At 37.4% G+C, this 27,322-nt stretch overlaps 1 protein-coding gene across 2 annotated transcripts in view; it reads right to left on the bottom strand.

The window, feature by feature from the left end:
• FAM174B (family with sequence similarity 174 member B) overlaps positions 1 to 20,557 on the bottom strand; it is a 34,811-nt gene extending 14,254 nt beyond the window's left edge. Inside the window, exons 1-2 of one of the 2 annotated variants that reach the window (XM_074295078.1) lie at positions 19,612 to 20,557; positions 3,382 to 3,525 (exon numbers count right to left, since the gene is read on the bottom strand). In XM_074295078.1, coding sequence (XP_074151179.1) covers positions 3,382 to 3,525; positions 19,612 to 19,934 — 467 coding nt within the window. In that variant the 5' untranslated portion in view covers positions 19,935 to 20,557. The remainder of the gene's footprint in view (positions 1 to 3,381; positions 3,526 to 19,611) is intronic. The other variant, XM_074295079.1, reaches the window with a different exon arrangement.
• Positions 20,558 to 27,322: the final 6,765 nt, after the last annotated feature.

Genomic DNA, 27,322 nt, shown 5'->3' with positions numbered 1-27,322 from the left:
CTTATGCTACAGTTGTCAAAATGGCAAATGTTCCCTGTCAGATAAATGAGCACCGGAGCCAAGATATGGAGATTCAGTTCAACAAGCATTTATTAAATATTATGGGCCTGGCACAATGCTAGGTAGGCTTGGGGATACAAAATAAAAATCTAAACAGTTCTGCCTTCAAGGAATTTACATACTGCGAGGGAGAAATAACACAAAAACAGGTCAGTGAATTTAGAAATACATTCCAAGCCGATACGGAACCAGTGCATCACCAGCTGGGGCAAACGCTTCTCGAAGCTAGATGGTCTAGGTGGCAAAACACATAGAGCACAAGGCCTGGGGTCGGGAAGACCCAAGCTGTGCAACTCGGGAAATCACTCAACCTCTGCTTGCCTTAATTTCCTCAATTGTAAAATGAGGATCATAATAGCACTTTCGGGGTGGCTATGAGGATAAAATGAGGCTGTACAGGGTCAGACCCAGAGTAGGTCTTTAATAAATGTTTTCTTCCTATGTTCCTTCCTTTCTTGTAGAAGGCAGCACTTGAGCAGAGGCTTTTAAAAGAAGAGATCCTTGGTGGTAAGTGGAAGAGGTAAGAAAGAAAACTATTCCAGGGAAAGGGACAGTCTATAAAAGCCATGGGAAGAGAGAGGTGGAATGTTGTACACAGGAAATGTGGAACAGGCCAGTGTGGCTGGAATTTAGAATGCATGAGATGCTCAAGGAATAGCCTGAAGGGTTTGACAGAAGACTAACTCAAAATAAATTAGAGCTATAGGCCCTGGATGCATGGTGAGTACAAGTGGGATGCAGCATATTACCAATATCAACTTGTAACTCAGGAAATAAATCAATGTACTTGTAAATGTATATAGTCCATCCAATAAAACCCTCAAAACTCAGGTCTTAACCTTTTGCAACATGCAGCAATCTTAATTCTTTCAGAGTGATTCAAGCTGGTTTATCCACCTTTCGATCAGCCTGCTTTTTTTGCTAATGAGAGTTGGAAACATGTGTTTCTGTAGAAATAGCCTCAAATTTGACCCTAAAAATTAAAGATTTTTATCTCATGGATTAGAATGTCTTGGTTGGGGGAGGAGGAGGAGGAGGGAGAATGTATCCAGAAGCAAACTTGCCTGCCTTCTCCCTTAATCAAATTTCCAACCTGGTAGAAAACCCCAGGAAAATTAAACCTGCCTTTACCCTCACAGCAGGATATCAGTCACATGGCATTATCATAAGAACTGTGTGCAATAATCCTCAGATTATTGTCCTGGTGCAAAAAAACATGACTTCCCTTCTCCCACTGCGCAAAAGGGCAGGTGGAATATCATGTGCTGAAACCATCAAGACATAAGGTCATGATTCAGTCACATCTCCAATATTAAATGTAGCTTTTTCTGAGAGGAAGCACAAGGACCATGGATGAATTATGTAGGAAATAAAAAAGAGTTTCTTTTTTCTTATTTAGTCACAAGGTTGCTCTGACTTTGTTCTAACTTAAAACATGCCTGTCTTTGAAATAAAAAAGTAAACTCCATGCTATTTAGTATCTCACCACATGACAATCTCTCCATTAAAACAAGTCTGATGGAAAAGTTCCACTCTGAAATTAATCTAATCATCAACATTCAAAAACAAAAGTGGATGAAAAATGTAAGCTTCCAAGCATATCATGTTGGTACATAGAGTTAAATTAGTTTATCAATCTAGGGCAGATGAATACTGCATTGGTTCCAGGATCTAGGAAGAGGGACCAAAGGAAGAGAAGTGAGAAACTATCTTGAAGTGCATTTGGAAACCATATACTTCTTTCAATCATCCCAAACTGTCCATTGCCCCACATAGCCATTTCTCCCACAAAATCTTCTCCTCGTGAGACCATATGGCTGGGGATTGTGCAATATGCTCTCAAAATGTTTTAAAATTATAAATAACCTAAAAGCCAATAAGAAGATGTTTCCTGGTTATAAGGGGTGGAATATGTTCTTGAGGATTCCAGGAGATTGTAAACACATTACTGAAAACAGGGAGGACCAGAACAGGGGGCAGGGGTCACAAACAAGGATGTGTAGTATTGGAATCCCCAAGACAGTAAAATATTAAGAGGAAAACCTTCCTTTCTTTTGCAGATACATAAGAAAATATGAACAAAAATCAAACAAATTGTATGAGAAATCTTGGAGGCCTGGGATTTGCTCAGATAAATTTCAGTGTCTACCATCTTAAAGATAAAATATACTCCTCAATTTGACATTTAAAATTCCATACAGCTTTAACCTATCATTCCAGACATGTTATATTACTCCTCTTCACATATTTTATGTTGTAGTCGAACTGAACTATTTGCTATTCTCTGAATTCAATGTTCCATTTCCTGCTTCCAAAGCTTTGCAAAGACCACCCTACATGCCTGGCCCGCATTCTTCCATCTCTTAGCTTCCTTCAAGGTCCAATCTAAATTCTACATCCTATGGAAAGAGGTTTCTGATCTTCCCAGTTGTTGGTACTTCCCTTTGTCAAATTTTCTAGCACTTACCCACCTTTGTAAACAAATCAGGCAGAGGGATAAAAGCTCCAGGAAGGTCGTTTTTCATTCTTTGGCTTTATGTCCCTACAGCCTATCTCTGTGCCATCATATACACTTAACAAATATTGATATGGTGTGGGAATCAGAAGCCTTTGGGTCCTGTCCCAGCTTTCAACTGTTTGACTTTGGTCACTTAAACTTTTTTCATCTGGAATAGAACTTAAATAGACTTAGATGACATCTTAAGATACCATCCAATTAAAAGAATCTATCAATTCTGAAATATTCCAGGAGGGCAAGGGAACTTAAAAGATACAAACGTTCTAGAAAAAACAAAGTCATTCTGATTTTGTTCTGATTTACTGAAGAAACATCCCTGTGTTTCAAGCTTGACAAGACAATATACTCTTTTCTTTGCATTAATCTACCTTTTGCCCTTCTGAACCTACTATAGCAAGGCTAGAAATTCCAGTTTGTGTGCATATTGTTTGACTGGCACAAATTTATACTATCATTTTACACTATGGCAAATGCACGAGAAACAAGAGCTGGAGTTTATTATTTTAGACCCAATTCCTATAATTTCCTCACTTAGATCAAATTTCTCAGTTTATCTATTTCACAATTTGGGAAGCAATAGAGTGGAGGGGGTGGGAAATGAATGTTAGTTTAAAGGACAAAACATGAAACTCTGTATACTCTCCATGTTGTCAGTATTTTTTGAAGAGGACTTCAGAGATGTACACCTGCTAGAAGTTACTTTCAAGGACCTGACAGGTAGGAGTATAAAATGCAGTTCACCATATCCACCCAAACACTAGAAGCCAAGGAAGAAGTCTTTATGAGAGCTACTGATATTGTACCTGTAAATATACCTGTATTTGACATCAAAAACTGTTGAGTCTTCCTCATCATCATCTTCTTCATTTAAAGGAGTCATTTCTACTCTTTCTGCTGGAGTCGTAATAATATCATATTTCCGGGTTTTCTTTATTCTCTTTCCAGACCTAGGAAGGAAGAAAAATACTTACAGAATAGAGAAATACAAGAAATAGGTTGCCCTGGCCTTCACCTCAGGCTGCAAAAGGAATGGGTTTATTATAGCTCTCTGACGCAGAAGACCAATTCCCACTATATTCCTTTCTCTTGAATCGGCAACTGAGCTCATTCTCAGGATCCTTGTTTCATATAAAACACATCATTCCAGGACAATCTTCTGCTTCTCACACCCTAGCCACTGTATCCCCCCCCCCCCAAGGATGACCACAAACATGTCATCTCCTGTCTATGCTAATTAAAGATACTGAATCACTGGAGGCCTGAGGCAGCCTGTTTACTAAAAAGGCTTGAAGAAGAAAAGGTATCCCTACAAAGCCAGAGGAAATAGGAAGGAAATTTGGAGATTTGAGTCGCTGAAATGTTACTTTATACTATAGTGACAGACCATTGAGGATACAATGGAAAGTTTGAAATCAATGATCTCTACTCTACTCCTAAGTTATCTTTCTTCCCAACTGAAAGAACTGTCAAGAGTTATTGTGATATATATTATGGGGTAATGGAATATGCATTGGACCAGGGTTTTTTCCTGGCTCTGCCACAGTTTTGACCTTGGATAAATCATGGCACCTCTAAAAGCATCAGGTTTCTCCTTAATAAAATAAAAGGGTTAGGTAACATGATCTCTAAGCTTCCTTTCAGCTCTGTAACAGTCTAAGAACATAAGCTGAAATGAAAATTAAGGAAGAGTACTATCTTGACTGAGGAAAAAAACACAAAGATACCAGCCATGACATATTTTTAAGAGTATAGAAAACATATATTGATAAAAGTCATAAACTGATGCCTCCACATGGCATAAAACAGATTTTGAGTCCTTAAGATTATGCAAAACAATCAAAAACTCTCCTAAGTCCTGATAGCTTAGTAAGAGTTGAGTATAGACTCAGTGATGGGCCCAATGATTTTAAGATTAGACAGAGTAGCTAAGTTCAAAGAGCTTCATCACCAGAAAGCTGCCCACTGAGTGATGATAAATTTATTATCCCCAGCAAATTACATAGGCTATAGATTAAAGCAAAGAGCTTCCAGTGCCTTGCATCCCATGGATACTTTAATAAAATGAGTGCTCACATTTACAAAATTTGTTCCTGTTGTGCCCAATTCTTCATGACCACATTTGGGTTTTTCTTAGCAAAGATGCTAGAGTGGTTTGCCATTTCCTTCTCCAGCTCATTTTACAAATGAAGAAACTGAGGCAAACAGGGTTAAATGATTTGTCTGGAGTCACTCAGTAAGTGTCTAAGGCCAGATTTGAACTTGGGAAGATGAGTCTTCCTGATTCCAGGCCCATCACTTTATCGACTGTACCACCCAGCAGCCCATTTACAAAATTGTGGATTACCAATTTCTAAAAAAAAAAAAAAAAAATTAATATATTTGCATAGAACTAAGCCCTTCTCAAGTAAGTTTCAAAGCCTCAGATCATTCAAGCTGAAATTTCTCCTCTACTGATAAGTCACCATAGTTCACAACTGCTTCTCTAAACACACTTGTCTCTTCTATTGTCTTTTCACAAACAGGGATGATAGTTTGTTTAATTTAAAATAGTCAACGATATAGATAAGTCTCAAACACTACAAAATATGCACCTTTCAAACATAAGAAGCACATTTTAATTTCACAAGGCTTAGCACCCTTCTCACATTGCTCCGAGGCACACTATGTTACGCTTGGAATTTTGAACACGTAAGTAAAGTGGTCAATTATAACTGAAAGTCAGGACAGTTCCCAAGATAGTAATAACAAAATCCCATAAGCATGAAATTTGGGAATCTGTTTTTAAACAAAATACAAGCTAGGCATATTAGATCTTTTATCATATACTCCAAACATATGAGGATAAAACTGTATTTTTCTTATTCAAACCATTATCAGCAAACAAGCATATGTATATATACACACACTCTTAGAAATCACGTTCAATGAATACACAAGACAGGCTATGCCATGTGCTTTAAACAAAACAAATCCACATAATCATAAATATAAAATGATTTATGATAACAGTGAGTTACCATAATAAACTTTCACCTAGGGAAAAGAAGAGGGTACTATGGGTCACTAATGGAGAAAGGCTGCATAGTATTTCTATCTCTAAAACAATTACTCAAAAAACAGAGTACATAGCTGATAAATTCATGCCATAAGAGTTATATGATGGTGTACTTTTCATTTGTTAGTGCCTTCTTCCAGACAAGCCTTTTCATATAAGTACTTTTATGTACTCATTTTTAAGCAAAACACACATGAAGCAAAACACAATGAAAATTAAAGCTAAAGAATGAAACTGTCCACCTCCTGGACTATGCTATTTGGACAGTACACCAAGCTAGTCCATTAGTATGGATATCTTAAGACAGGAAGACAACAAGCTAAGGCTAGAAATGAGCAGAAAAACAAGAATATCATAGATGGCATTTGGAAAATGCAGCAGTATTTTCAGTGATCCTTCCTAAACTGCTCATTTCCACAAAAGTCCATCTATTTCATGACAACAATCATCTGCTGGTGCTATATGGCTCCCAATTATAGAAAAGCACAATCTGGAAAGAATCAAACTTGCAGGTGACCCAAAAAGCAATGGAAAGCTGCACAGTGATGTGGGTAGATTGTCAGAGACAAGATGCCAAAAGAAAGACATGGAGACCATATATGTCCGAGTAATTTAGACAGTAAGACAAAGAGTCAATAGCTGGGCAATCCAAATGCTACACAATCTGAGAGTTAACAAAAAATCACTGGCATGTCGTATAATTTCTTTATGAGGGATTTATAAACAGCTATGGCTGAAGCTTGCATAGGATGAAAATGCAGTATACAAGGTACTCACATTGATGCAGTCACTGATTCCTCTATGTAAATAAAGACAGAAATCAGAATATGGTTATTCATTGGATAAATACACTTTTATCCAAAAATTTTCTATATGCTTGCATTAAAACTGCAAGTAACTTCTAGTATATGTATTCAAAGAGTTTTTTTCATAAAGTTGCATGGATGTGTTCCATCAATTTTTAGGAAAAGAAGAGATAAGTATTTGGGGGAAAAGGAAGGCTGGCTGGCAGGGGTCCATCAAATTGACAAAATTTTAGTATTCTAAGTAGATAGCAAAATACTTTGCATTAAGAATTTTGGAACTTGAAGTCCTTTTTAAGGTTATTTCATTCAAATTCTCTTTTTCACATATGGAAACTGAGACCTATTCACAGTTGTAGTAAATATTAATGTCAGAATTTGAACTCAGGATTTTTCCTGATCCAGAATTTTTTCTTCTATTACATCACACAACATTAAAGTTTGAGAATCATTGGCCTGTAACCTTAGATATTCTGTCCTCACTTTCAGAAACATAAAAACACATACAATAAAACCCAGTTTATATAATACATATAATCAGAATAGAATAAGCTCAAAAGGTTTAATATGGGAATAGGAGAGGCTAGCCGAGTCACAAGGAAACAACTGGTTCACAAAGATAATGTTATTATGTGGGGAGGGGTTTGAAAGAAATAAACATATGGCCAATGATTGTTAAATTGAATGTGAAGATAGAAGGACCAGCCCCCCTCCTCTCTTAATCACTGCACTCTTACCTCTCTTTCAGCAAGTGATAATTCCTAAATCTCTTTGTTTTGGCCAAAAAAATCTCCAGGAGAGTTAAAACCTCCTGTAATTCTGACAATACTATTTTGAAAGGTCTATTTTAATTAATGGATAAATTCCAGTAGTCTGTCCTTCAAACACACTTGGCCTTTATACCTAAAAATGACTTTTCCCTCTTAAATTCCTGCCCATCTTTAATAATAATAATAATTAATAATAACAGCTAACATCACTATACTGTTTGCTATATGCCAGAATTATGATATACTGAGCATTTTACAATTATCTCATTTGATCCTTAGCACTACAAAAATGTCACTTTTTCCTGATTCCCAACCTCCATTACAGTCCTCCTTGAACCTTTCCCAGTACTTTGTATTGTACTTCTCAGATATAGTGTTTTATAAAAATAGCTTTGTGCAACATCCCTCCTACCTCCGACAGAATATAAATTCCCTGCTGACAGGGATTGGTCTTGCCTTTCTTTGGGGCCCCTGAACTTAGCATTGTGCCTGGCTTAGGGTAAATGCTTAATAAATTAATAATTAGACTGCCTGTAAGCTCTAAAAGGACAGGGACGAAGGCTTTTCTAACTCTGGCTCTTCCTCCTTCACCACCATCACTCAGTACCTAGCCTCTGAATAAAAACATTAATAAAGGTAAGTCAAAAGAATGACTTAAGGGAAGATGTTAAAGTAAGAACCATTCATTACCAGATTACTAATTTCTCATCTTCGAAACCTCCAAAATCTCCAAAACTACTCACCCACCTTCCTAACTTTATGCTATACTATATCCAGGGAAATTATTTTGGGTATTCCCTAAATGATTTAGAATTATTTCTAAAGTTCTCATCAGAACAAAAGGTCAATCAATGGTCCCTCCTCAATGCTGTATCACCCAAATGTTGAGGGAAAGTGGCACCCAAATAAAATCTGGAAATAAATCTTTAAGCTTCAAAAGAATGTGGGGATCTTAGGAACTAGGTAAGAACAAAGGATCAAGAAAGAACAATGTTTAGCAGTTAGAGGACCTAATAACTGATGTCACAGTCAAACTAAACTTGCCCAAGGAATCATAGGTAGCTACTAAAATGCAAGTCTCACTAAATGATTCCACACTTGGAGAATTTCACATCTATTTGAGTAAATGGCTTCTAGGTAAAATCACTGCTGACCTCAGAGAAAAGTCTTCAAAAAACCTCTAAATTTATTATTGAGGAGATTTCTCAAGGCTCAGACAAGGCTTCTGGGGGGAGGAGGGAAGCAAAGTCCTTCAGAATAAAGTCTAAACTAGTTTTCCTTCTTCGCAATTAATTTCTCAGTCACAAGACTCAATAAAACCATCTGCAAAGCTTTAATAAGGTCCCTAAACATTTACGAAGTCCATGGGAACCTAAGGGGGAGAAACATCGAGGGGTTGAAAAGTCACTACCTGTAGAGCAGGCTCTTTCTAAGCTTGCTGTCTCTATTAAGAGAATAATTTAAAACTCTGAAAATTATCCCAACGGCCATTAGAAAAAGCCCTCATGCGTGATTCATACAACAATTTTGATGTAATGAACTTTAGAAATTACATTTCTAACCACCAATTCTCCCAAACCTCATGGAAAGGAAGCAATTTTTATGCTGTTCAACTGTCCTGGGTGTTAATAAGGTGAGACTGAAACTTGTGAAGTCTTTAATGACATCTAGACGAGTTTTTGCCTGTGGCTCAACTGGAGGTAATGTCAAGTAAGGGGTGAAAATAGAGTTGGATTGAAAGACTACATAGAAAAATCTGCTGTGCACTGGCAGAGTCAAGATTCCAGCAGGAGTCAGAAGTCTTGTCGTGTATTCTCAAATTAAAAATATATGGGTTTTTTTTCCCCTCAGCAGCTGGCTGCCAATTAGAAGAGAAGAGAGGAAAGGAGGAACTATTCCAGCCCCAGTCTTACAAAGAGATCCAAATAAGTCTTCTAATAAAACATACGAACACAAAAGATGGCCTGTCTAAAATGATGTTGATAAGTTAAGTTTGTACCAGACCAGAATATCCTCAACAATCAAAGCAAAATGGTGACTGTACTTGGTCATCCTATAACCAGCTTCACCCATTTTCAGAATCTTTCTAATTTCCTGAATAGTTCTAGAACCTAGAAAGGTTTTTCAAAGGATAGATATCACTCACAGATCAGCAAAATTTGGTTTTAAAATTATTTAAACTAAATAATTTAAATTAAAATTATTGGTTTTAAAACTAAGGGACAAGAATTACCAAAAGCTGTCCAGTTCACTTGATGCAATTTTTAAAAAAATTTAAGAGCAGAAATTAATATTGGCAGGCGGTGCTATATGTAGCTCATTTATACAGAATTAAAGATCAAAGAGATAGGGCTGCCCATTGATAATTCTTCATCTTTGCATTATAGTAATATTAGTATTATGTCATTTCTCTTCAATTAGACTATAAATTCATGAAAGACAAGGAGGACTACATCATTGTCCTGATTTTTTTAGCCATACAGTGTCCTGAACTCAGTAGTGATTTAATACTTGCATAATCTATGCTTAGTGTTTGTTGAATGAATAATGGATGCAAGTATTTTGAAAAGGCATAAATAATTACAAAAATGTAAAGTATAATTATTCATTTTAATCCATACCTACTTTATTGGGAGGATAAAACAGTTTATAATAGAACTTCAGATACTATACTGCTCCAAAACAGAAAAGAAAAAAATCACTAAGTGTTACAGACCTTAGAATCAAAAACTATCCATCCATAAGAGTGACTAAGACTCAGGTCAAATATTTCCACTTGCTGATAATGTGACTATGTAACACAAGTAAAGCTATTAGAAATGAGAGGAGATTAAACTAAAAGAGGAAATTATTTAAGACTAAAACAACATTCATTTGGCTAGTTATTCAGTAATCAATAAACTGAAGACGACTGTAAAAATAGTGACCACTTTCAAAGGTTGTCAATCATTTTCTTCTTTATCTAGACACCCACATACACACCATTTCACCCTAACCCGATTAAAGTCAGACCTTTTTCAAGAGCTGAGAACAGGTCACTTTGCTGGGACTTTTCAACTCACTGTCTGTGACAATGAAAAAGAGCAATGTTTGAGAGTATGTGTAACTGGAATGTCACAGCCCACTACTGTGTCAAGCCCAACACACACATTTCCTCAACACTTGATAAGAAGGTGGGGAAAGTATCCCAAGATTATACTGCTCAAGAAATAATTTGTTACTGTAATCAGATTCTCCAGGGCAGCTGTCAATATTGCTCTGATGAAAACACTACACAAAAATCCAAATAAACAAAAGTTGGATCCTCAACTTTAAGACTACAATGGCAGATGGGTTGGATTGCTAGCCAGCAAGTTCAATAGGATGCCTTAAGTAGGTTCCATTCAAACACAAAGGCAGTACCACAAGAGCATAAATTTCTCTACTAATATCAACTTATTTACATTCTCAGCTTTGCTGTTGGACCATACATCTTCTTCCTATTCAGGGATTGGGGAAGAAAAACAAAGAAAAATTAAGCCATAACTATTCCCCAATAAGTTGAACAAGAAAGATGGAGGATTCTCCAGAATTCTGCAGACCCATCACATATTTTAAGGAGGAAATTTGTTCTTTGGGGCAATCTATAGGCATGTAATTCTCTGAGGAATTAGTGAATGTGATGGATTATTCAAATGGACTTGGGAGACAGAAAAAACCAAGATTCAAATCTCACCCCTAAAACTTCTCTGTAGGACCTTGGGCAAGTACCTTCAGAGTTTCTGACATTCTCTTTTGTACAAAAAGGGTAATAACATCAAGGAGTTTTGTGGGGATCAAATTAAATAATATATGTAAAGCCACTTTGCAAACTTTAAAGCACTCCATACATGTTAATCATGAGATGCTAAGAGTCAGGAGGACCTGAGTTCAAGTCCCACCTCAGCATTTATGACCTCAACAAGTTGATTAATCTCTCATAATTAATGCAGGCATTCCGTTCTTCTATCCTGGAGAAGGGAGTTCTCACCTAGAGCCTATGAAATCACAAGCCCAACCTCCCTTTCCCCTCCACCATACAAAACAATGATCTTTAAGATTTCTTTCAAAAAGGATACCAAGAAAATCTTTACGCTTCAAAATCTCCCTAAATCACAAAAAGTGCATTGTTTCCAACTGTGTGCATTAAAGTGATTACCCTCAGGACATACTTTACCATTGAACCTTTTTTGATCCATCACTGTACCTTGTTATTGGCACCAAGGAAGAGGTAATATGTGGTAAAATGGTAATAAGAAGGGGGGAGGGGAAGAGAGAGACAGAGAGAGACAGGCAGAGACACAGAGAGAGTGGCAAAGAGAGACAGAGAGAGACAGAGAGACAGAGACAGAGAGACAGACAGAAAGAGAGAGAAAGGGAGGGAGGGAAAGATAGAGCTTTTGTGTTTTAATTGTTTGAAGTCTCTATCTCTCTTCTCTCTTTTCTCTCTCCCTCTCTCTTTCTTTGTCTCTCACTCTTCTTTCTCCCTCCCTCCCTCTCTCTCTCCATCCCCTCTCTCTCTTCCCCTTCCTTTCTCTCTCCTTCCCACACTCCCCTCTCCTCCCCCCCATTACTCTCCTTTCTTTAACCTTTGGAAAGTAGATATACACTTGTACCATTAATCTTCCAGTAAATATCTTCTCAGTGCTCTCATGAGATCTTTCCAAACACCTCCCATCATCATGCCAGGTCCTTGTGACCCTCTGTGTTTAATGTGTTAGAGAAGTCACAGGGAAAAGAGTGATAACAATTTCTGCTAGACAAGTTTCTCCAGGTTTGTATTTATACAAGGCTGAGTACTTTTGTTTGCAAATGCCAATAGAGAACGAGGACACCATTCTCAAGACAATTTTTGAAAAGCAGAATCATTAGGAGTTGGTCTTTGCCCCAGACACCCCCAACCCTAACAAAAGTGTAACATATCAACATTCCTGGTGTAATAATCTTACTATATGCCATGCTGGATGTTTCATTTTTGCGAGGAGCTAAGTATAGGGAAATCTCAATGAGGAAGTTTCTCTTTCCAAAGGACCCTGCTCTGCAATGTAGCCTTAAAGAGCTTTCTGGGACATTGAGAGATTAGGTGACTGTCCTGTGTCACACAGCTAACCTGTTTTTAGCAAGGAGAGAACACAAGACTTCCTAATTTCAAAGCCAGCTCTCTATCAGTTATGACCAACATACAATCTCTCAGGAGCACTGAACCCTTTATAAAAAACCATATAGCAAAACAGAAACTACTTTAGAAACATCTTTACCTTCAACCTGCTTTTCCCACTATCACCAGTTCTAGGAAAAGTCTTGAAAAATTCAGCTCTTAACCCTCTTCTCTTCTCATACTTGAAGACTTCATCCTTTCCCATTCTTCAACTATAACCACCATACTATACTATCATGCTGTGGGAAGAGCACTGAATTTGGGGTCAGGAATTATGTTCAAATCCTGGCTCTGACACTTACTATTTGGGTGACATCTAGAGTCACTTAACTACTTTGGGCCTGTCTCTTCAATTATAAAATAAACATGTTGTACTAGATTATCTCAAAGGTTGATTCCTGCTAAAAAAATTATGTTTCTATGAAATGATGCATCTCCATCCTTGATCTGTTTTCTGGCTCCAACCTCATATCTGCAAATATCTACTCTACATTTCCACCAATTTCAAACTCTGACCTAAAACTTAAATTCATTGTCTAACTTGCTAAGCCAGCTCTCCTTCTTGACTTGTTTGTTTCTTTAAAGGGAGTCACCTTTTAGCCCTTCCTTTCCCTTAAAACCTTCAACTAATCATTTGACAAATTCTGTCCATTTTTTTTGGAGTACTGGGAAACTCCAGGTTCCAAGTCATACAGGATACTGTCATTTGATTAATTATGCTAATACATCCTTTGGATAATTTTATTTGTTCCCCTACTCAGAATTTTCAGTGGTTCCCCATCATTTATAGCATGAATTCTAAATTCTGTGCCCTCCACAATCTAGTTTAAAATCTATTTCATTTATCTACCAGCATTATCTCCATTCTCACCATTCCAGCCAAAAGGGTCTACACATCGTCTCCTGGAAATGTCTTATGTTTTCTACATCTGAATCTTTGCTCACACCATTATCTTTACTTATAATGCCCTTCCACCCTCTTCTTTTTTAAGCCTTCACAGTGAGTCAGTAAAGATTTATTGTCTACTATATATCAGGCACTGTGCTAAGTATTAGGTATATGTAAAAAAAAGACAAAAGAAAATTTCTTCTCTGGAGGAGTTTAATGGAAAGAATAACATGCAAATGAATGAACAAACAAGCTATATACAGGATAATTTGGATATATTAACAGAAAAGGCAGGGCGATTGGGAGATTGGGAAAGAGTTCCTGTACAAGGTAGAATTTTTGCTGGGATTTAAGGAAACCAGAGAAGCAAGGTGGCAGAGATAAGGAGAGAGAGAGAATTCCAAGCATGAGGGACAATCAGTGAAAACACCTAGAATTGGGAAATGGGGTATCATGTGAAGGAATAGCAAGGAGTCCAAGGTCTCTGGACCACAGAATATATAATTAAAATCTGAATTTATTAGCATCTATTCTGTTATTTCTGGGGAAGACTGCAAAACATTTTCATCAGTTCCTTCGTCTTTCCTTCTAAAATTTTATATATATATATATATATATATATATATATATATATATATATATATATATATATAATTACCTCATGCTATATCTGCAAAATAAACACATACAAGATCCTTAAAACCTAAAAACACTATGTGCTATGATGGTATAAAGGCAAAAAACCTATTAAAACAAAAGACTTGGTAAGAAATTCAAGGGAGGATTTTCTCTTGTCAATTGGAAGAAGATACCAAAGTGACATTTCATGCAGACCCACAGCTTGGCATAAGATATAAAACTATAAGGCTATAAAACTCAATTTATGTTATTGACGTAATGAAGAAATCCAATACCCAAGCAGATGAAATACACTGAGGTCTCAAAAGAAAGAAAAAATCTAGACCCTCAGGCTCAAGAGCCTCTAGTCTAGGGAAGCAGATGTTCTGCTCTAAATTATTATGGATACAGGGATACCTCAATTTAAAAGGCATTTCTGTTCCTTAAAAGTTGAATACAAATTAAATTTTGGTAAATCAAATCATAATTTGAATGCACTAGAAGAGAGTTTAGTATTTTAAAGCTGAGTTGAATCTGTCAAACGTAGTACTAAAAAAATGGGTTAGAAGAGCAGCATTAGGGGCAGTAGGAAATGATGCTGAAATCTTATGACTTGTAATTGTAAAAGCATATATTCTCACTTTAATTTGTATGCAGTTAATTTAACACCTTTACTCATTAAGCATTAATAATAGTAGTTAGCTTTTATAAAGCACTTTAAGCTTTGCAAAGTATTTTACTTATATATCTTTCTTTTCTCCCCATAACCATCCTTGGAAGTAGATATTGTTATTACTCTCACCTTGCAGACCAAGGGCACATAAGTTAATAAGCATTTGAGGCAAGATTTGAACTGAAATCACGTTGATTTCAAGTCCAGGAGCACTTTATCTATTATGATACTTTGACACCTTATTGCATTATGAAACATAAAACAACAAAAGTTTCAGTTCTACAGTATTTTTTATCATAATCAACAAACCAAATGTTGATGTTCTCCTTTAAAGTCATAAAAATAGTTAACTGGGCTCCTTTTTGTTACTAAAGATACTGGGAGGAATTTTTTTTCCCGTATAATTGAGATGACAATTTAAGCAACAACTAATCTATTTGGGATAGAGTGATGGGAGTAAGGGGTAGGGAATGTTTTGTTTTGTTTACTATTTAGCTTCTGCTTAGCGCACAGTCTAAACAGAACTCCCAGTGCCTCAGGAGTCTCCACAAAAAAAAAAAAAAAAAAAAAAAAAAAAGAATCTTGCCTTGAAGTTTTGCCACTGATCCAAACCAGGAAATGTCAGCTGACCCATATTGCCCAGCCCCACCCCAACTCCAAGTACCCAAGAAAACTTTCCTTTCAGATAGAAGTTTATAGTGACTTCTAGAGAAGTGGTTGAACAAGAACAAGAGTACACAATCAATATAGCTATTTAAGCAGAAAGTAAATGGGAGCAAATGGACAAATAATTCTGAAGACTGGAGTGATGACATTTTGTGCCTCAAAAGCCATTTATTTTAATGTAAGCCATTGTGAATTAAGTCTTACTGTCATACTGACATTTAGTACCAAGTTGTTTTCATTTTCACTTTAGTTCCCTAGGCCTCAGTTTCTTCATTTGTAAAATGAGGAGGTTTGGCCCCTGAAGTTCCTTCAGAAGGGAAATGTCACCTTCTCGGCAGGCCACTTTGTTTGGGAGCCTGCTAGGAGGTCAGTTTACCTTGGCTATCTTGCTTTTCCCAGTTCCTTCCCTTGGTTCACAGCTGAACACAATTTATAGAGCAAATGAGAAATAGAGCAGGAGGGAAGTAATCATTTCTATAGTTGTAGTTTGTAAGCTAGGCATTTGCAAATCAGAGACTGATAATATTTTTCTTATTTATAGAACCTTTGGTCAAGTCACACCAGACCTTACGGGCCTCGAGAAAAACAGAACTGCTAAGTTTATATTCAGACAACATGTGGGACTAGAAGAGCAAAGAATGGCACAGTTCTAAAGAACTTTCCAACTGTAATTCTGACCCATGATCTCAATGTCAGGAACAAAAGCAAAGAATTATTAGGGGGAAAAATCTGAGGAAAAGTGACTTTTAGAAGGCAGCCTCAAAGCTACTATTTGACTTTCAGAAGGTCAAAAACAAAGGTACCCTGCCTCAGGTGATCTTTTTTTTTTTTTTTTTTTGATCCCTCTTTTTTTTCTTCCTCAGGCCCTTTTTTTTTGAATTAGATAATTTACTCATTGGAGGTATCTGCTATTTTATAAATACTATCTCCATTTTTCTCCACATCATCTCTATTTTTCAACATTCATTTAATACCTACTATGTCCGAGACATTGTACTTGTAGATGTGGAAAATAAAAAGAAATAAGCCTTCAAGAAGCTTACAATTTATTAGGGAAAGCAGCAGTTAGACAAATACCTGTATTACTATAATATATAACTGTAGGCATAATAGATAAAATGGTAAAAGTGCTAAAATTAGGAGGAAGAGATCCTAACCCTCAAATAAAGAAGCAGGAGAAAAGGTTTCATGAGGGAGGTGGAACTTGGGTCATTAAAGTCCTAATAGGAGATTTTCAACAAGAACCATAGTAGCAAAAGAAAAATGCAGGCCATGAATGGGAATAGTGAGTAACCAAGTTTGAATGAAGTATTTGCTTATATGAATGGAGTAGAGGAAAAGCTCTTAGAAAAGAGAGACTTAGGTTGTGCTAGGTGAAGGATTTTCTACCCCACCCTCCAATTTACTTCTTCCTCAAAGGAAAAAACAATGGCATTATTTATGCCATAAATTCTAATTCAGCTTTATAACAATTAACCATGTAAACCATCCTTATGGAATACAAGTTAAAGAAAATTGAAAAGGAATTTCCTAAAAGTAGAATTATAAAGAGTATTAGATTTACCAAGTTTGTGGTTAGTCTCCTTTTTGCCAACATAGATAACTAATTAGATTCTTCTTGCCCACAGGTATAGGATCAGAAGCTTACTCAAATAAAAATGGTCTAGAGGAGGAGAAAACACTAATCAGTTTGCCATGACAGCTGTTTCTTGGAAAAACTAATCTCTTTTTTATCATTCCACTCCCAAGTAAACAAGAATCCACCCCCTCTCTAGTCTGTAAAGTAAGCTGCCTGACTCAAATATGCAGTCCTTTCACATCTGGAACCATGCTGGTTTATATTCTACTTCCCATTCTTGGGGCAATAACAAGGAGCATGCTGGCTAAAGAGTTAAAGTATTTCCTTTTGTTTTTTTTTTTTTTTTTTTTTTTTTTTTTTTTAGTCTTATGGCTTTAGTTTCATGTTTTGGTCCAACTAACAATTGAAATATCCAAACAACTATTTCTCTAGCCACTTAAGTTCTCCAACTGGATAGCCAGGAGAATTCTGGGATTTATGGTTTCCCATCTCCTGTTTTTCATGGCTCCTTTACTTCTAGGACACAGTGTGTTGTTTATTTTTATTTCTCCATGAGGAAAACCCTTTACCCAAAGTTCTGCAGCAAAGAATCACAAAAGTTTTCCCCAAGACCCCTAAACTTGCAACCAAAGTTTCTTCCCATCTGTTGATGGCACTCATACACTCAGTAAGTTTCTTGTTTCACACATGCACCTATGAATACAACAGACATCAAAGTGTTTGTTTGATAGCTCAAGAATGGAGGCAAATGACCCATGAAACCCTGACCCCCAAAGGTTATGGGCAGCTAAACTCAGCTGAGAAACAAGACACATTTGTTACACTCTAAGCAGGATCAACATCTTGCAACCATTACACAAAATGCTACTTCAGCAAATTATTGTGTGGCCACACACAGATACACCATTCCCATAGTGAACATTAACTTCTCCATGAGCTCTCAGATACATAGTCATCCCTATTTCCATGAACACCATCACATATGCAATCTGAAGTAGAATCAACGCATTATTTTGGCCCTAAAATCTATAAACTTTTCATTTAAAAGTTCCTAGAGTGCAATTCCATTTCATTTACTCAACTTTTACTTATGTCTCATTTACATCCTAATTATTCTATCCTGTTATCAAAATTAATAGCTTATATTTACATAGCATCTTAGGGTCACCAAGCACTTGTACAACTATTATCTTTCTCTCTGTAACAACCATGGGAGCTTTTGGCATTGGAAAGATGTTGAATTTGGAGTCAAAAGAAACTGGGTTGGGGAAGCTACATGGCCCAATGGTTAGAACACCAGTCTTGGAGTCAGGAGACCCCGATTCCAGTCTTAGACACTTAAAGATCCCCAGAAGTTTGATCCTGAGCAAATAATTTAATCCCAATGGAAGAAAGAAAGGAAGAAATTAGATTCAAATCCTAGCTCTATTGCATAGTAGCTTAATCCCGGGCAAATCGTTCATTAACTTCTCTGAGCTTCAGTTTCCTCAACTGTAAAATAAGAAGGTTGGATTAGATAACCCCTCACTCTCTAAATCTGTGGTCCACTATGAGAGACCCTTATCGTTTAGTAGAGAACAGGCCTGGAATCAAGGACACTATTACTTGAGTGGCCTTGGGCAACTCATACTCTTGTAGGTAATTTATTTAACAAGTGGTTTACTAATCTTCATAAGTGATGGTAATAAATAAATATCATAGGATACCAAAGCAAAACTAAAACAAACAAAAATCCCTGTGATATAAGTAGCACCAGTATTGCATCCTCACTTTATAGGTGAGGAAATAAGCTCAGAAAAGTTCCGACTATTACACAAAGCTAGTAGGTAAGCAATTTTGAATTTCAAACACAAGTCTTCCACCAGGCAACTAGATAGTACAGTATATAGTAACTGATCCTGGAGTCAGGAGTTCAAATTCAGCGTTAGCTGCAACTGTATCATCTCAGTTAAATCACTCGACCTCACTCCGCTTCAGTTTTAACCCAAGGATCCCATGGGATAATGGAATGCTACATAGTTGCTACTGTGATTATTTTAACTATAACTCCTCCTGTGGCTTTTAAATCTGCACTGGAGAGGGGACCGGGAAAGGAAAAAGGGATTATTTGCACTGAGAAAAGAAGAGCCGCAACTTAAATATAAACATCTCCAGGTTCCCTTTCGTGGTGCTCTAACCCTAGTAACACCCAGCGCGAAGCAGCACCTGTGTACTCCGCTTTACAAACGCGTCTCAGAAAGTAAAAAATGGATTGGAAAAAAAGGCATCAGAGACCAAGCTAAAAAGAATGCCGACAGAGAGATTTTTTTGGATGAGGAAAGACATCAATTGAAATAATAAAATGGGAGGATGGAGAAAGCAAAAAGGTCACAGAAATCACTGCACTTTGGAGCCTGAAGAAAGCCTGGAGTTCCCCGTCTTTTCCCACAAGGGGGAACTGAGGCCCAAAGCGCCGAAGGAATAGTCCTAAAGTTTCTGACAAAACGTGCAAAAATCGAGACACCGCTGCAGTAAACATCGCCCACACCACAAATTCAGATTCATGGGGAGCTTGATTTGCTACATTACGCTAGAGCAAGAAGTCGAGATTTCCTTGGAAAAGCAGGCACATGACCTGCTATTTCTCAGTTAATTATGACAGCTGCTGCCCAGCTGGGATGACCCTAGAGCATCTCCAGGATCGAGAACGCGGCTGGCGCTTCAAAGGCCCTCTCCTAGCACACAACAAGTCACTTGGCAGAAGAGCCGGGGGCCTGAGGGGAGGGAGGGGACGCGGGAGAACCGCCCGAGCACCAGCTCGCTACCTGAACACCCGGAGCAGCAGGCAGGCGATGAGGAAGGAGGTGAAGGCGCACGCCACGATCACGGCCGCCTTCAGGGTGGGCAGGTCCCGGAGCAGGCTGGAGATGCGGGTCACCAAGGTTTCGCTCCGGTTGGCGCTGCCGCCCGCCCCCGTCTCTCCTTCCAGCAGAGTGACATTCCCCCGCCCCGAGCCGGGGCTCACCTCCGGGGGCACGGGCGGCTGCGGCTGCGGCTGCTGCTTGGGCGAAGGGATGGATACGCTAGCCCAGGTTCCGGGAGCTAGCAGGAACAAGAGCAGCAACTGGGAAAGCAACGCTCTCATCATGATGCCTGCGGCTGCAACTAACCGGAGCCTTGCGCTCACCCGGGCCGCGCGGAGCTGGGCCGAGCCGGGGGAACTGCCGGGGTCGCGGGCTGGAGGAGACGAGGGGCCGAGCGAGGGCTGGGGGGTTCTGCTGTGCAGGAAACGGCGGAGGCCGGAAGAGCCCGCGCAGCCGCCGCCAACACGTTGCACCGAGCCATTCGATGGGCTGCGGCCCCACGTGGGCGGGTCCGGGCAGCAAGACGAGGCTAGGGGAGGCGAGGCTGGGGCGGGGAGCTGTGCTCCGCGCCTGCCCCCCGCCCCGGCTCCCCGCGATGCTGCGCGAGAGGGACAGCTGGGGAGGCGCCGGGGATGCGGATACCCCTAAGGCCACAGCTCCTCGCCCTCCTTGAGCTTTCAGACACCTTCTCTTCCTCCCAAATTCCCACGGGGACCCTGGAGAAAGTTATTTAGACCCGAGCTTGGCCGGTTCTTTCTCACGCGCCCGGTAACTGTTAGTAATCTCAATTATAACATTTCAGAATGTTAACTTCCGAGCCGAGCCGCAGAGTACGACTTTAAAAGGTAAATGACCCATTTTGCCCATTTTTTCCTCTTCTTGGAGAAGAAAAAAAATGCAGTGGGAATTAAAAAACAAACCAACCAAAAACTAAGACGAAGTGAAGTGAGAGTGAATTATCCATGCCCCGGACTCGGTTATGTTCTTCCTCAAAAACAAGGAGATACTATATTACAAACCCGCCCACAGCAACCCACATAAATGTATCATCTCTACTGCAGGAACAAATCAAAGACCTTTAAGTAACAGTAGCCTTCTCTTCAGAAGGACAAATCTTTATTTTGTAGTGATATTTAATGTAAAATAAATAATATTCATTGTAAAAACAAAACAGTCTGGCAGAGGGGATAGATAGAAAGTTTGAAGTCGGGCACACTTAGCTCAAACCCAATCTCCCACAACTAGCAATGTGGCCCTAACTTTAGTGCACTGCAGGCCACCGACACTTAAATCGTCACAAGAGAGTGGAGACTTGAGATTGATAGAGTTTCCACATGGAGAATCCCCTGCTGCTGAAATCACAACTCCTTACTGAGTGTGTATTATGTGGGAAAAGTCATCTATTTTTCCCTCAAGAAACTTTTAAAATTTTCATTACCATATTTGGCGGGGTTGTTTTCTCAGGCATAGATCATAGCCATGTTTAAGGGTTGAATGTTTCAGAACTTCTTGCCACCTCCTAATGGGGTAAAATAATTTGGTTCTTGGCCGTTACATTGCCATTATGATTTAAACTTTGTGGATGCACAACTCAGCAATTAACTAACTTTCTTTAGATAAAGCAGAGATTTTCAATACTATTTTACAAGTGTGTAAACTGAGACAAGAAACTTATTTAGGGTGCTTTAGGTTATTTTAGAAAGCAGCAGTGAAACTAAGAATGAAATTGGATTGAACTCCTTCTCACAGCCAATCTGCTAGAAAAGCTTGTCTATATTCATTGCCACCGTTTTCTCCATCCCATACACACATATGTTCACTCCTTTAAGCAATCCCTTTGAAATCTGGCTTCCTATCCCACTTATCAGACTGAAACTGATCCCTCTAAGACTATCAATGATCTCAGCTGCATAATCCAGTGGTCTTTTCTTAGATTTTGTTGTTCTTCACCTCTGTACAGCTTTTGACATTGTTACACATCCCCTCTCCTTCGACACTCTCTTTTTCTTTGCCTTCTATGACACTGAGCTTTCTTGGTTCAGTGCAATTCAGTAAGCATTTAATAAGTGCTTACTATCGTGCCAAGAGCTGTAATAGGTGCTGTTGATATAAAGACATAATAGCCTTTGCTTTTAAGGAACTTGGATTCATTCTCTTGGTTCTCCTCCTACGCATCTGATTATTCTATCTTGATATCCTTCAGTCAATTATCATCCTCTACCCTACACCTAACACTCCTTACCATACACTAAGTACCGAGGTTCTCCAAAGCTTATCCTCATCTATTTCTATTCTTTACAATCTCTTCTTCAAAGATCTCATTAGTTCCCCTGAAAGCTATAAAGATTCTTCTAGTAGAGCCCTAATACTATCTCTCTTCTGAATTTCATCCATTCCTTTATTACCAATTAAGTGCTTGATATCTCCACCTGGATGTCATCACAGACTCAAAAACAGAACCCATCTTTCTCCAAATCCATTTCTCCTCCAAACCTTCTAATTTATGTTATGGAGGCATCATCCTTCTATTTGTCTTAGTTTACAACCTTGGCATCATCCCTGACTTGATACAAATTTAATAAGTAAGAATCATTACCCTCCAGAAATTAAAATCTAATAGCCTGAGAAAATACATAGAACACACAGAAGAGGGATAGCCAAAGAGGGTGATCTGGGATTTGGGAAGCTACAAGGTCCATGAAATGAAGCTCTCAGACAAAAATTCACTTATTTTTTCCAGGAATTATGGTACTGAAATGATTATTCTTTCCAGAGCCAAGATTGAAAGAGGGAAGGTGGGAAAAGATTTAACTATTGTTGCAGAGTATAAAATAGAAGGGAAAGGAGCAATCAGGGCTATTTTTACCTGATCAGGATTCCAGGGTCCCATGTTAAGGACTGAGTCCCAGATCAGAGGTGGAGACTGGAGATGGTAGAAAGATGAATGGCATGAAGATACCCATAGACTAATGGACTAATATGAGGGAAATAGAGAAGGAGGAGGGAAAGAAGGAAGGAGGGAGGGAGAGAGGAGAACAAGAAGAAAATTTAATTATCTGCTCAAAAATATTCACTGTATTTCATGTGAATAGAGCTGCCTTTCATTCATTTGTTTGTTTTTAATGTTTGCTAAGTTGTGAAGGAATTTAAACGACAAAAAAAAAAGTTCATCTTTGATCCTAGAGGCAATAATAGGGAGCCACAGGAACTTATTGGGTAAATTAGTGATATGATCAGAGATATGGAATATCACTTTGGTAGCTATGTGGAGAATGGATTGGAGAAAGGAGAGACTACTTCAAGGATTCCTTAACCTTTAGCACACTAATAAAACCTGTAGATCATTTCTCAGGATATTTTTAAATGCATAGAACAAAACACATATGATTACAAAGGAAACCAATAATATTTAAATACAGGTATTAAAATTTAGGAAAAAAAAAAAAAAAAAAAACACCTCACAGATCAGACTTTTAATCCCCTGGACTGGAAATGAGGAGTCCAATTAGGCAAATACTGCAATAATCCATTCTATTGCATTATAGTGGAAAAAGATTGGTTGGTGAGGGTTTTGCAGATGAGATGTTTCTAAGGTCTAATCAACAAGAATTGGAAACTAATTGTATGGGAGAAAGGTAAAGAAAAGTAAAAAAAATTGAGGTTTATAAACTTAAATCTCTAGATATATGGTGGTACCACTTTTTACAACATTTTTCATCTTCTCAAAACTGGTTATTAAGCCACCTTCACCCCACCTTGTACACAAGAATATCATGAGAGACTTTGTCAAATGCCTCACTGAAATCCAGGTGTACTACATCTTTGAAATTCACTTGATCAACCTACATACAAGTCTATTAACTTTGTCAAACAATGAAATGAGGTTAGTCTGGCATGACCTGCTCCTAATGAACAAGTTTTCTGAGTAGCAGGATTTGTTTTCTAGATATCTGATAGCTGCCTCCAAAGGACCTAAAAGCAATTTTGCCTAGGAATCCTTTTTCTGGGGAGGGGACAAGGAGGAAAACCTCTTGCATATGTTCCCCTCCCTCCAAAATAGAGTTTTACATTATCTTGTTAAAGCAAGGGATGTTATATTTTCAAAAGGAGTTTTTCAAATCAAATCAATAAATATTTATTGAGCACCAACTACACCTTAATAAAGTATCAGTCCAAGGAACAGGAGAATTCACATTCTTGCTGGACAAACAACATGGAAAAGACTCAAACTGTCCTTTAAGATGATAGAAAATCAGTCAACAGTAGTATATATTTAATTGCCACCAATGAATTATTCAAATAATAATTGCTATATAGAAGTTGGAAGAAGCTAGACCAAGATGGTACAAATAGGAGGGGAGAATCAAGATAATATGAGAATTTTTAGTTAAATTAAGGATTATATGCATTTTAATCAGATTCATAGGTTCATTAGTGCATCCCTAAAATCCAAGTATGACAATTTTATCCCAACAGCTTTCAGTATAGCAGGTATGGGACATGGATATATATATATAGATAGATAGATAGATAGATAGATATAGATATAGATATAGATATAGATATAGATATATATTATATATAAATATGACTCATGACATAATAATTCAGTCATTTCTAAGGGAAATTTTCCCATCTAAAGAATGGAAAAACCCTATAATAAATGCTCATTAAAACGGTATGAATGACTTCTGGGAAAGTGATCGAGCCACAAGGAAGACAGATAGGTCTGACAGGCTATGGTAGCAAGAAGAAAAAGTGGTAGAATCAGCAAAGGCTGAGATGTTCATCTTAGCTCTGTGGTTAAGCTAACAAATCCAAGAACTATGAAAGCAACAAAAATCTGTGGATATCACCTGGTGGTAGGAGAGACAGGATCAAGAACTAAGAGAGGATTCAAACCAGGTATATGGTAACAGAGTAAGAGAGTGAATGTTGGATCAGTGAAACTGGTTTTTGCCATCCACCAAGCTCATTCATTTAATTAATTTGTTGTAATTATTACACTTTATGAGTACTATAAGATTCAGCCACTTGGATATTGGGGGACAAAATAGCACTCAGCAAAATGCAGGCTACAGCTGTATTCTTACTTTTCAAGATTAAAAAAAAAACTTTTCTATTTTGCGTATTAAATAATACTATGTGTATTAAATAATACTATCTTCTAAGCCTGTTAAGCTTAATGCTTAGAAGAAAAGTAAAAATTCTTAGGAGAACTACAAATGAATTAGATTGTATTTTTTCCCTTGGGTAGGAGCAAAATATAAAATTATTATTGAGAAGACTTCAAGGATAAAAATTGTCCAAATAAACCTATAGTTATAATAAAAGGCAATGAGTTACATGTAATAGTATTGGTTGGAGAAGGATAAGGACGGTAGAAGACAAATTCATCCTAACATTCATGCCCACAGGAATCCCTCTAGCCTTTAAAATAATCTTAGTCCAGTTCCTTTTTTTTTATTACATACTGAGAGTAATACAACACTCATGAGTACTCTTATAGTTCTATTGACCTCCCCCAACAACAAAAATCTGTTATCATAAATAAAATAAAAATACACCAAAGTCAATTTATTCTCATAATTCAGACTATAAAAGCCCCATATTAAATTAGAAAATTTCTCCTTAATGAATTTCTAGAAGAAAGTAACTTTTTTTAAAGAACTGAACTCATTCATAAGGATAAGATCCCCATTCTCAACTTGTTCCCCTTGTCAGAGTTACTGAGTTCTTACAGAGAACTTACAGAGTTCTGATGGATAGCTTGATGCTACTAATTTTACTTTCCAATGGGAAATGAAAGTTTTATCATCTGATATTCATACCTAATTTTATAAATTATTCATTACTTTTTCATGGAAGTAAAATGGCCTCAAGCAAGAATATTTCAAAGAAATTTTTATACAGTATTCATAAAAGAATCATTTGCTAGTTGCCAGACAGTTTGTACAAGTCCTGAAGCTAAAATACACTAAGCACTGTCTATTTTTTAGCAGGAAAAAGATTGGCAAAGCTCTGTCTCTTCATTCTTGATAGGTACAAAAGATTTATGTTTTCTTTGAAATTAATATGGGCCTTCCTTAGCCAGTAGCATTTATATACATGGATCTAAAAATAATTTTATATAATATATACACATATAAAATTTATGGAATCATTTTTTCAAACCTTGCCTTGTCAAATATATGAATATGTTACTTCTACATCAAAGAACACTAATGATAATAAGGGAGTGGAAGAGAAGGAAAGAAGAAAGAAAGGAAGGCCAATCTCTATTAATATTGACAGGTGTGGTTTTGGCAAATGGGACCAAAACTAATTTCATTTTTTCCCAATTCTTGAAGTTAGTTTGTTCTTTTTGTTGTTGTTGTTTTTGCTGAGGCAATTGGGGTTAAGTGACTTGCCCAGAGTCACACAGTCAGGAAGTGTTAAGTATCTAGGATCAGGATTCCTGAATTCAGAGGAATTAGTTTTTTGGGGTTTTTTCAGAGAAATGAAATAACTAAAACATATTATCATTAGATTAAAAAAAAAAAGCCGGGTCTACTTGTCATTCTGCTTCTGTCAATATTGTACACTTTTTATAAGAAGTGATTGATATTACATATTTCATTCTCTGAATTAATCAGTTCAGTTTCCTGCTTTCTAAAAATTACATTTGGTCTATTTTTATGGTAATAAGCATCACTATCAATATCAAGGGAAAGGACCATTAACTTCAAATTGTAGCTAATGAAAAGCAGTGTTTCTTCCATATTTTCAGGTCAGACAAAGCTAACAGCACTATATTCAAGTTCTTTACATTTATCATTTCATCAATTTTTATATTGTCTGGTTGATACATAGGAATTTTTCCGAAGGGAAAAAAAACAGTAAAAATGACAGAATTTTGCCAAGTAACTATTTCAACACCTTTTTCTCAACTATCCCCTCAGAGGGACAAAGACAATAAGAAAAGACCAATTTTAACAAGCCAATCAAGCAACATGTAAAGGTGCCACCCACTTTTTTAAAAATTCAAAACAAGTCATTTTACAGTATTGGAATGAATAATAAAGAGATGGAAATATCTACAAAACCTCTGAATAGAAAAATTGTTTCATCTGACTGTCAAATATGTGACTGGACTGTATTAAAGTTTTTGTGGGTTTCTAGGAAACAAAAACTAACTGAACAAGTCCATGCTACCAACTTTTCCTACCTAAGGCCTTTACATGGGGAGCTATTTTTTGATTTTTAATTTATAAGTAGTGATTATGGAGCTGAATCCAACTGATACCATGAAAGCTTGCCAGCTGATGTTTCCTTATGCTATATCTACTATCCTATTGATATGAAGCATGAAGTAGTGCAGTAAGCACTAGATTTAAGTCAGAAAGATCTGAATTCCAATCCTGCCTCAGACATTTATTCACTATATAACTCTGTGCAGGTTATTTAGCCCCTTAGCCTCAGTTTCCTCAACCATAAAAATAGGAGTAATAATAGCACCATCACTACAGGGTAGTTTTGCTGAGCAGATGAGATAATATGTAAAGTGTTTTGCAAATCTTAAATCACTATGTACATGTCAAATGTTATTAACACCATTATTATCAGATCTACAATCAACCAAAAGGGCTTCTTTCCAATAGAACTATACCAATGACTTCCAACTATTAGTATC

The sequence above is a fragment of the Sminthopsis crassicaudata genome, chromosome 2, assembly GCF_048593235.1.
Source record: "Sminthopsis crassicaudata isolate SCR6 chromosome 2, ASM4859323v1, whole genome shotgun sequence".
In the NCBI taxonomy this organism is placed as follows: Eukaryota; Metazoa; Chordata; class Mammalia; order Dasyuromorphia; family Dasyuridae; genus Sminthopsis; species Sminthopsis crassicaudata.
This window is presented reverse-complemented; position numbering and strand designations above follow the sequence as displayed.